Source organism: Sceloporus undulatus, chromosome 6, assembly GCF_019175285.1.
Source record: "Sceloporus undulatus isolate JIND9_A2432 ecotype Alabama chromosome 6, SceUnd_v1.1, whole genome shotgun sequence".
NCBI lineage: Eukaryota > Metazoa > Chordata > Lepidosauria > Squamata > Phrynosomatidae > Sceloporus > Sceloporus undulatus.
This window is the reverse complement of record NC_056527.1, coordinates 113,782,665-113,793,543: the sequence shown is the minus strand read 5'-3', so window position 1 is coordinate 113,793,543 and position 10,879 is coordinate 113,782,665. Positions and strand designations below refer to the sequence as shown.

General features: G+C 39.9%; 1 protein-coding gene across 1 annotated transcript; it reads left to right on the top strand.

Annotated features, from left to right (window-relative positions):
- The first annotated feature begins 5,645 nt into the window (after positions 1–5,645).
- LOC121933904 (vomeronasal type-2 receptor 26-like) lies at positions 5,646–9,527 on the top strand. Its single transcript, XM_042473889.1, has 4 exons — positions 5,646–6,437; positions 7,410–7,637; positions 7,854–7,980; positions 8,626–9,527. Exons 1-4 carry the CDS (start codon positions 5,646–5,648, stop codon positions 9,525–9,527), a joined length of 2,049 nt encoding a protein of 682 aa, XP_042329823.1.
- The last annotated feature ends 1,352 nt before the right edge of the window (positions 9,528–10,879 follow it).

Sequence of the window (10,879 nt, the reverse complement as noted above, 5' to 3'; positions counted from 1 at the left end):
TGAAATATCCCAGCCTCAGGATCTCAGGATCTCCCCCCCTCCTCAGTAATGTCTCCAAAGCCCCCTTTTCTTTTCTTTAGAACTGAAGTTGCAGTGGTTTATCGGTTGGTATTATTTTGTTTAATTTATTGTTGTTTTAACTAGTTATTGTGGTTTTAATTTAGATATGCAGTTTAATAACTTTTTAAGAGGGGAGGGAAATATATTGTTTTTATGGCTGGAACCCTGTTGATTAGTCCTAACTACACTAAACCAATTGATTCAACTGTTGAATGGTAAATCACCTTGTAGGCAAATCCAATTGGATCAATGGTTACCCTCTAATTGGGACTAGCAGTAGGATTTAGACCAGTGGTTCCTACATTTTGGGTCTCAGCTCCCAGAATTCATGACTGTTGGTCAAGATGGCTGGGGCTTCTGGGAGATGAAGTCCAAACACCTGGAGGATTAAATTTTGAGCAATCACTGATTTAGACCAGCATTTTAACTGCTGTCTGGAAAGGTGAGAAACGATATATATTTTCGCCAGTTGGTTAAAATTTTTGAATTCCTTCCTTTACACAACCTGCTGACCTCAAAAGGTGTGAGAGAAGGTGTCCTAAAATGGGAACTGAAACAATCTTATATCAAGAAGATGTATAGTAGAGCCCATCCATCACCACGTCCATATGGGCCAGAATACTCTGGGAGCAGTATGGAGTATTCTGGCACAGAGCTAACCTGATGTCCCTCCTGTTACCTGAGATCCTTCATTGTGATGCTGGGTGGCTGTTTTCACATGTGTTCCACTGTGCAACCTGCTCCTGCCACCACCACAGCAAGTTGCTTGTCCTGAGATGAGAAGGAAATGCCTAGAATGAGGTGTCTAGACAGTTTGTACCACAACCGGGGATTGAGCCCTGCATTGTCTGGACTCCTTGCCATGGCAATGGAGGGAGGGCATTTTATTTGGCTCATGCAGACATGGCCTGGCATAGCTCTCCAGAGTATGAGGAAGAAAATTTCCTTAGCCCTCCTAAAGTTCTCTGATATTTCCTCCTGGCTTCCCATTCAAATAATAAATAGACTCTGCTTTGCTTAGCTTTAAAAATCAGACCAGAGCAGGTATATTCAGGGTGTTGGAGACTGGTATGTGAAATGTGGGCTGGTGCCATTACAAGTATGCAGGGTTTTTAAAGGTTTAAAGAGCAGTAAAAGGTCTTCAGCCATCTCTAAACCATAACTCTCTGCTCCCATTGAAGAACCCTCCCAAATTTTGCTCCTCTTACAATCTTTGGTGGCATTTTAATTGACCTCCAAGACCCCTGAAATGGGTAAAATAAATGTAGAATTAAGGAACTTGGTGTTTGTTCACCATGGAATGCTGCAAATTGTTTTCTGTTTTCTGTGTCACCAAGGAGCAGAGAAAATGTGTGATCACATCTGGATAGGGAAAAAAAAAACTTGTTTGCTATTAGAAATGCTTCTCAGAAGCCAAACTCCAGAGAAGTAATGTCCTTCTTCTATAATTATCCAAATTAGCTGTAATTTGCTCAGATGGCCAAAGTTCCAGAGGCTTACCAAAAGCCTACTAGGAAAAAAAAGCAAGCGTAGACAAATCTGAAATGGGTACAAATGGGTATAAATAAACCTCATTGTGAGGGAGAGCTGGGAATAGGGGAGAATAGGCAGGACACACACACATACACACACAACAGGTCAGACTTGGATCATTGTGTTTCAGCTAGTACAAAAGGCAGGCATCTATACCATTCTAAGCACAAAGTTTACAAATTTCTCTTCTAGAGTTTTATTGGCAGAAAAAGCCCAGTCAAATCATCTGGGCGCCATGGAAGGGCACAGTTGACTCCACAACCACAATCTTTCCTGACAGAATGTTGCAATTGCTTGTGGTGTTCTCTCTGCAACTTCTTGCTGTGTGCAATGTAGATAAGAGGACATGTTTCCCAAATGAAACTTTACTCGTTCCACATGAATGGCTCCAACCTGGTGGTGTCCTCATTGGTGGGATAATTTCTCAGATCTATTATGTTTTTCATGAAGTTTTCTTCAAGGAACATCCTTCAAAGGACTTGTTTTCAGTTCCATAGTAAGGATCTTTCCACACTTTGTATCTTCTGAATCTGGTTAGTTTGCAAAGTATCATTTGGAGGCATCCAGTGAAATAGAGTGAACCTATGAAAACCTATACTACAGATCCCCCCCTCAGTTAGCTTCAAAGATCCTACAAGTTTCCCTCTTATGCTGATAGAGACTAACACAGGTATATCTTTGAATACTGCTACAAACAGAATTTACAAGGAAACTAAGGAGAGTGTTCCTTAAAGTGGAACAAAGCCAGGAAAATGCAGAAATTTTTGTTTGGGAGGGGGACTGGAGAACTGTTCAGTGCATACCTACCTACATAATGCTATTTCAAAGATGCTCTATACAGTAGGAAGATATTTCACAGGTGGACAGTTTAGCTGTTAGCACCAAACAGGTGGGTCAGAGAAAAGGATATATATATATATATATATATATGTCAAATCTTTGTACATTTGAAGTATAGTGTATGCTGAATCTAACAATTTTGCCTCCGACAGTATGATGGATACCATATTCTCAAACTCATTTGTTACATAATGGTCTATTGGAACCACACTAAGTAAGACTGAAGGGAGTGAGAGATGGGGAGACAGCTATAAGTGTGTCTGCAAAATGATCAACTGTTTTAGGCACCGCACACAGCCTTTGACAAAGCACAACTTCTTGTGAAGCTACTTTGTATGGTACCATAATCATCCAACCGGGTGTTCATCTTCTTGAACTTCTGAATTAAAAAAAACAACAACTTCCACATGTCATCTCAAACATAAGATGCCTTTTCTATGGAGTCTTCATACATTTCTGGTTTCATAAGTTATCCCTCTGTTTAACTGTATTTTTGTGTTCTGTTTTCCACATTAATTTTGTTCCCCAACATCCTCCTCTTCTCCTCTCTTCCTTTTTCCAAGCCTGGAGCTCAAGTTGGCTTACAACACCATTGTTTTCAATTCTTTTATTTAATCACTATATTTATTTGAAATATAAATGAAAATGCATCTTGCATGCTAAAACAATGAATTCATAAAAATCCAACCCGTCCTTTCACTAATCTTTCTTGTAAAACTGAACATCTCTTCAATGTTCTATCCACCCAAAATCCCAACTCCAGACTGTTGAAATCACTTAAACCTTCAAAAATCTGTAAGAAACTATCATCACTAACTTCATAAGCCCCACCAAACTCTTTGGACTTACTTCTCTAAGTAGAAATGTATTGGACTGCAAATTAGCTCAGCTTTATTCTACTTGAAATTAATGGAGCTTGTTAAGCGATGGCTAACTTTCACAATTATTTTAGTGGGAACAGATTTACATAATAATACTAGCCATGCCTTTTCACAAATATGATGCACAGCATTCAATGGTATTCATTCATGTATGTAAGTATATGGCTGCCTCCTTAGACTGGAATCTATGCTAATAAAGGATATCGACTTTCATGGGCATCAAATAAAATAAGTGTTCATTTTGCTTATATGTATTTAATCCAAATACAAATAGGAAAAAGAATGTATGTGTTTGTGTGTAGAATTCAGAGACATAGCTGTGTTAGTCTGAAATATCATTGTGCAAAGGAATCTTGTGTTTGTGAGCATTAAAGAAAATGAATCCAAATGGACATACATCAGACAATAGCTAGTGTATCGAACTATTATGCAGAGATGACATGCTCAAGTGCAACACATACAATTATATTTGGGCTGAAATGTCCATTAACCAAAAAATGTCAATGACAAAAGGATTCCCCTACTTTTTAAATCAGTTTTAGGTACAAGTTACTGATTTTATAGCAAGTTGAACCATGTAGAATTTGTCTCTAAAATTGTAAATTAATTCTGTTCACAGCACAGTGACAGCCCTCTACCAGCATGCATTGGCATTGGTATTTGCTGTTGATGAAATCAATGATAATCCCAAGATCTTGCCCAATGTCACACTTGGCTTCCACATATATGACAGCTACTTAGATGCAAGGATGACCTATCGGACTACTCTGGACTTGCTCTTCAAAATGTATAGATTTATCCCCAACTATGAATGTGGCACACAGAAACACCTTGCAGCCATCATTGGGGGACTTAGCTCTGATACCTCTTTCCATATGGCAGATATCTTAAGTCTTTTCAAGATCCCACAGGTAAGAGTTCTGCATGAGGAACATGGGGATTTGCATAAACTACTTTCCATCTGCAGTTCTGGAAATAACTTTGAGCTTCAGAAAAGGAGGGGCCCAGCTGAGTTTTCATTCTGGGAATGTAGAATTTCCATGAGTGGATGGTGCTTGAATCTTTTCTGTTTCTGGATGAACCTGCATTCCCTCTCAGAGATTAAGCCAAAAAGTGGTAAAGTTAAGCATAGCTCCAGAAATTGGAATCCTAGGATTTGTAGTTTGTTGGTGCACTAGAGCTCTCCTTAACATTAACTTCTTAACATGACAGTTAAAGCAGTATGAAACTATTAATTCTGCAGTGCAGGTTCAGAGGGGAGGGGTATAGTCACAGGAGAGGGAAAAATAAAGATAAAGACAGCAGCAAGAGATTCAGGAGAAGCTCTGTGCAACAGAAATGATGGAAACAGAGTCAGGAGCTTTGCATAGATTGAGGAGAGTGCAGATTTGGGCTCTCATGCAGCTCCTCCAGCTGATCCAAAAAGTTTTTACAGCTTTGCAAAAGGCAGAAAATTCACCCTCATAGGCCTCCTGCAGTTATCCCCACCACACACGGTATGAATCTAAGTAATCTGGAAATGAAAAACCCTTTAAAGCTATGCAAAGCATCAAAGAGGATGATCAGTCTCCCCTGAACAGGAAGAGTCCCACAAATTTTGAGCTAGAGGAAGGGAAGATGCTTTGCAGTGACTGATATACAGCTGTGTGCAGGCTCTGGATAATATTTCATATTAAAGGTGGTGATTTAAAAATCCAGCCTTAGCTGTCGTCTTATCTGCTAAGGTCTCCATCCCCAGTGATCTTGTATAAACTCTCATGCCACTACACTGCTGTAACTCAGGAACAGTTTGGGAGTAGTCAGATAAAGCAAGTCTCCATCTCTGCTTCCCTCTTCATGTGTTTGGTATTATGTTCTGTGTGCATGCCAGCATTGCCTGCTCCAAATTTCAGGGAGGAATACTCTCCCTGATAGACTGTTTTTCTTTTTCTTTTTGGGTGACTGCCTTGGGAAAACCAATAAGGCTACTTCTGTTACCCCATGCTGATTATCAACTGAGTTTGTCTGTGTGGTTCCTACAACCAATCCATGTTTCTTCTTGCAATTCAGACTTCCCTGAATGATTAATTCCACTCACTTCTTGGGAGCACAGATATATTCTGGGAGAACTTGATCCAGGAAAGGAAAAGAGATACCTTTGAAGAGCACAGGAAGAAGCAATGGCACATAGCTGTGCCTATGGGATTTCCCTTCTTGTTGTTTAGTTGTATTTGCATGTTATTTTGCAGTGGCAAGCAGAGCCTATAACATAGACAAATTTCCTTTTAGCTCACATATGACACATTTCCTGCAGAGAAGAGCAAAACAAGTCGGATCTCTTCCTTTTACCGTATGGCCCCAAATGAAACCAATCAGTACATGGGAATTGTCTGGTTACTTCAGCATTTTCATTGGACATGGGTTGGGCTCTTTGCTATGGATGATGACAATGGAGAACACTTCCTCCAAACCATGGAGCACTTGCTTTCCCAAAATAAGATCTGTTCCGCCTTCAAAGCAAGAATCCCACAAGATTCTCATTGGGATAAACTGGATGACATTTTCCTTACATTCTCAAATTTTTATAAACATTTTGGCGATAAGAAAGCCAAGGCATTCATCATCAGTGGAGAAGCTCTGACGACAGCATGGCTTAGAACATCTTTGTGGCTGGGAGACAATGAAGTCATAACTACTGGGAAAGTGTGGATTATGACATCTCAGGTTAATTTTGTCTCAGCAAGTGTTCACAGGGGCTTGGATTTCCAGATGTTCCATGGGGCCATTTCCTTTACAATTCATGCAAAAGATGTTAAAGGGTTTAAGGAATTCCTTCACACTGTAAAACCTCATTGGACTCAGGGTGACGGTTTCATCCATGATTTCTGGGAGCAAGCATTTGACTGTGAATTTCCAAATTCAGGGCAGTCAGTGAGTTCTGATGGGATGTGTACTGGTGAGGAGAAGTTGGACAGTCTTCCTGGGCCTCTTTTTGAATTGCTCATGACTGGTCACAGCTACCTTATCTATAATGCAGTCTATGCTGTGGCTCATGCTTTGCATGTCAGGGGCACAACTAGACTCAAGCACAGAACAATGGTGAAGCACAGAGTGGTTGATCACCAAGATGTTCTGTCTTGGCAGGTAATGCATCTACTGTTGGTTTAAAAATGTATCCTGATATATGCACACATGTGCGTACATACTTGCATTTGTGACAAATGCGAGATAATTTCTCACAGATGGTTTATTTCCAGACTAAGCAAATTTGAAAGACTGTATTAAGATTTGAAAGACTATAAAGCCTTGTCATGGTATGGAGATGACTCTGGCCTCTTGATGTATATGCCAATAGAAAGAAGATTTCTGGAACATTTTATGAGGCTAGCTAAATATGAAAAAAGGAAGCACATTTTCCTGTACTTAATCTTGGCAGACAAGAAAGAATAAAATAGCCTTGTGGTAAACACACAACAACAACAACAACAATAATAACAACAACAACATTTTTCCCCAATATTATAACTGTTTTAATGCATTTTGGGTGCTGAATTTGAAAAGCACAATAAAAATCTTGTACCAGACACAATTCTCTCACAAGTTTGATATTTTTATCAGTTGTTACTCAGCTTTAATTAGGAGCAGATGCTGCCATTTCAGTGCAATTTGTTTTTAGTGTTTTTGTTTTGTAGTCAATGAATGAAAGTGTATTGAAAGTCTTTGGGAAGACTTCAACCCCTTTCTTACTCTTTGCAAGATAATTATTTATGGAATCATTTCATTCAGTCTCATATTACAACATAGAAATATCAAAGCAAGTTGTGAAAAATCTGTTCATGTTGGAGGTCACTTTTGGATCTAGAATGCCAAATTCCTAGAAAAGCAGGACACATTTTTTTAAGTTTTATTTAAAAAAATGCAGGTCTGTGTAATTCCTACAGTTCTCCCCAATGGATGAGAATACAAAGATTTTTGTGTCATTCCCAATTGTGCCCCATGCTTTGCATTAGTCTGGGAAGAAACACATGTGATTTTCCTATGTGTCAGAAATATATTTTTGGAGGGATAGACAGAAAACTCTTCATATTCCTTTGTATCTTTTCTTCTTTCATCTAGCTTCATAAATTTCTTCAAGTCATTTCATTTAATAACTCAGCTGGAGAAACAGTGTCCTTGAACAATGAATTGGAAATGGGAAGTGGATTTGATATATATAACATCGTCACGTTTCCAAATACATCTTTCCAGAGACTGAAAGTTGGAAGAGTGGATCTCAGTGCACCTGAGGGAAAGGAATTCACCATAAATGATGATATAATTGTTTGGCACCATGGTTTCAATCAGGTCTATATCTGAAAGTGTAGAAATTGATTCCTAGTCTATGCAACCAATACTGAGTTAGATAGATAAATGTTCTACTGTACTTGCCATATATGAACCTCTTCTTATGCAGACATTATTAAATTGAGTAACTAGCTTCTTCATAGGAAGATCAAGTTTTACATGCTGTTGTTGGTGTTTTTGTTTTAATTCCTCCCCTCTTTTCTTGTTTATGACTAGGTTTTGCCCCTTTCATTGTGTAACAATGGTTGTCAGCCTGGTACTCAGCAGAAAAGCAAGGAAGGGGAAGCATTTTGCTGCTATGATTGTGTTCTGTGCCCAGAAGGGAAGATTGCAAATGGGACTGGTAGGTTCCACCACATCCGATGGAACATTTCCTCATTGAAATTGTTGGAACATGTTAATTGATGGTTATTTGCAAGTGAAAAATGACCATGGGCCACAACCCTATATTCCTCAAGTGCAGCACACTATTGATATGCGGACTTAGGGCCTTTACAGATTGGCCTGAAAGACCGGCCTGGGGACAGAGTTGGGATGCAGCATCCTGACGATACATGCCTGACTCCACCCCCATCCAGGGTGCCCTGACACCATGAGCCACTCCAGATGGCACACCGCATCAAGGCATGTCTCTGGCGCTGTGTCCAGATGGTGCAGTGCCAAAGGGGTGCCCTATAGCTGTGCTGCAATATCCCTCAGTAGAACTTAGTTGCAGGAATATTTTAATAGATTCTGAGAAGAAATAGAGATTTCTTTTTTTAAAAAAGTTTAAATACAATGGATAGATTTATTAGACAAATGATAATGTCAATAAACCTAGGAACAATTGTGATAGTATTAAAATGCATTTTTTTATGGCCGTCTCTAGAGTAGAAACTATAAGTCAGAACTTTCTATAGGCAAAATTTCCCATATCAGGAGCAAAATGAGAATGTTCTGTAAGATAACATGAGCTGACATTGGATTTCATCTCTTACTACTATTACAGACATGAAAGACTGTTCCAGATGCCAAGAGGATCACTATCCAAACAAGCACAAAGATGGTTGCATCCCCAAAACCATAAGCTTTCTGTCTTATAACGAACCATTAGGGATGAGTTTAGCTTCAATTGCTGCTTTATTTTCCCTAATCACCGTCTTGGTGTTATGGATTTTTATTAAGCACAAAGATACTCCCATTGTCAAAGCCAATAACAGAGACCTCACCTACATTCTGCTAGTCTCCCTCCTCCTCTGCTTCCTTTCCTCTTACTTTTTCCTTGGCCAACCTGGGAAACTGACTTGCCTTCTTCGACAATCGGCTTTTGCTGTCATCTTCTCAGTAGCCGTTTCTTGCGTGTTGGCCAAAACCATAACTGTGGTGATTGCTTTCATGGTCACCAAGCCAGGGTCAAAAATACGGAAATGGGTAAGGAAAAGAATGACCAATTCCATTGTGCTTTGCTGCCCTCTTATTCAAGCAGGAATCTGTGTTGTCTGGCTAGGAACCTCTCCTCCATTCCCTGATTTGGACTTCAACTCAGCAACTGAAGAAATCATTGTGCAATGTAATGAAGGCTCCATCATCCTCTTTTACTGTGTCCTGAGCTATATGGGTCTCCTGGCTGTCTCCAGTTTCATTGTGGCATTTTTAGCCCGCAGATTACCTGACAGTTTTAATGAGGCCAAATTCATTTCCTTCAGCATGCTGGCTTTTTGCAGTGTGTGGATCTCCTTTGTCCCTACTTACTGGAGTTCAAGAGGAAAAGGCATGGTGGCAGTGGAAATCTTCTCCATCTTGTCCTCCAGTACTGGGTTACTGGGTTGTATCTTTGCCCCTAAATGCTACATCATTATTCTGAGGCCTGAGCTAAACAAGAAGGAACATCTGATAAGGAGGAAGAATTAAAGAATCTAGCTGGTTTTCTCATTGCCTGGTGGGAAAGGCAAGTATGCTAGAATTTTATAGAGATATTTGATTAAAACTATCTGGGGCTGGGGTGAATCACCTCCCTAGCAGCTGATAGATTTTGAGAAAGACGCATCAGTCCAATTCTTGGTATGTCTTCTGTTATCATTTGTTTGATGAAAATTTAGGCTACAGTTTCAAAATTTTACAAAAGTGCACCACATATTTCTTTGGTATTTTGTATTTGATTCAGAGAAGGTTAGTTGAACTTAGATCAGCTGAAATCAGCGGAACAAGGTGGTTGTGGCTTAATCAGGTACCATCTTTGTTCTACTCTCACATCTAAAAGAAACTAAAGGTTGCTTCTGGACCATTTCCACCTCTTTGGTGGAGGGCATGACTGTCAACAGAGGTTGTGAAACCGGCTTTTGTGATGACAAATCCTCCAGAAACATGACCATGATGGTTACAAACTCTGGATTCATAAGTCTAAAAAGCAACTTTTTCAAGCTGTGCATATTATTATTTGAATTGTAGATAAGGCTGTTCTGTTTAGTTATTGTTGTTGTTGCTGTATGTTATTTGCAACTTATGGTGTTCCTAAACCATACCTATCACACGAGTTTCTTGTCAATTTTTTCAGATGGCAGTTTGTTTTTGCCTCTCTCTGAGACTGGGAGAGCCTGACTTGCCCAAGATCACCCAGTGTGTTTTCCTGACTGGGTAGGGATTCGAACCCTGGATTTTAGAGTTGTGGTCCAGTGGTCAAACCACAACACAACACTAGCTAAAGCTCAAATCAAAATGTTTTGGCACAACTGGGGTACAGATAAAAGGCTAATGGTCTTGGTTGGGTTGATTTCTGTGTTCTTGTGTCTCTGACACAATTTTGTAAGCAGTCAACAGGAAAGGAACTTTTTATCATGGTTTGGATTCACTTCCTCTCACCGTGTATTTCTGCTGCACAGTAATACACAGCAGTGTCCTCAGGTTTCAGATGATTCATCTGCAAATAGAGCATGCTTTTTGAATTGTCCCTGGAGATGGTGAAGCGGCCCTGGACTGAGTTGGCATATGAGAGCCTGCTCCCATCATCATATATCCAGGCAATCCATTCTAGTCTCTTTCCAGTTGTATGCCTGACCCAGTGAATACTATGGCTGCTGAAGGAATACCCAGAGGCCTGGCAGGAGAGGTGCAAGGACTCTCCTGGTCTCTTAGTTGCCCCTCCTGATTCACTCAGCTGGACTTGGAGTTGAACTCCTGCAAAGAAAGAGGTGGCATAGTATTACAGTCTCATTAATTCCCAGGATGAAGCAAACTTTTGGAATTTGAAGGAAGAAAAAATACCT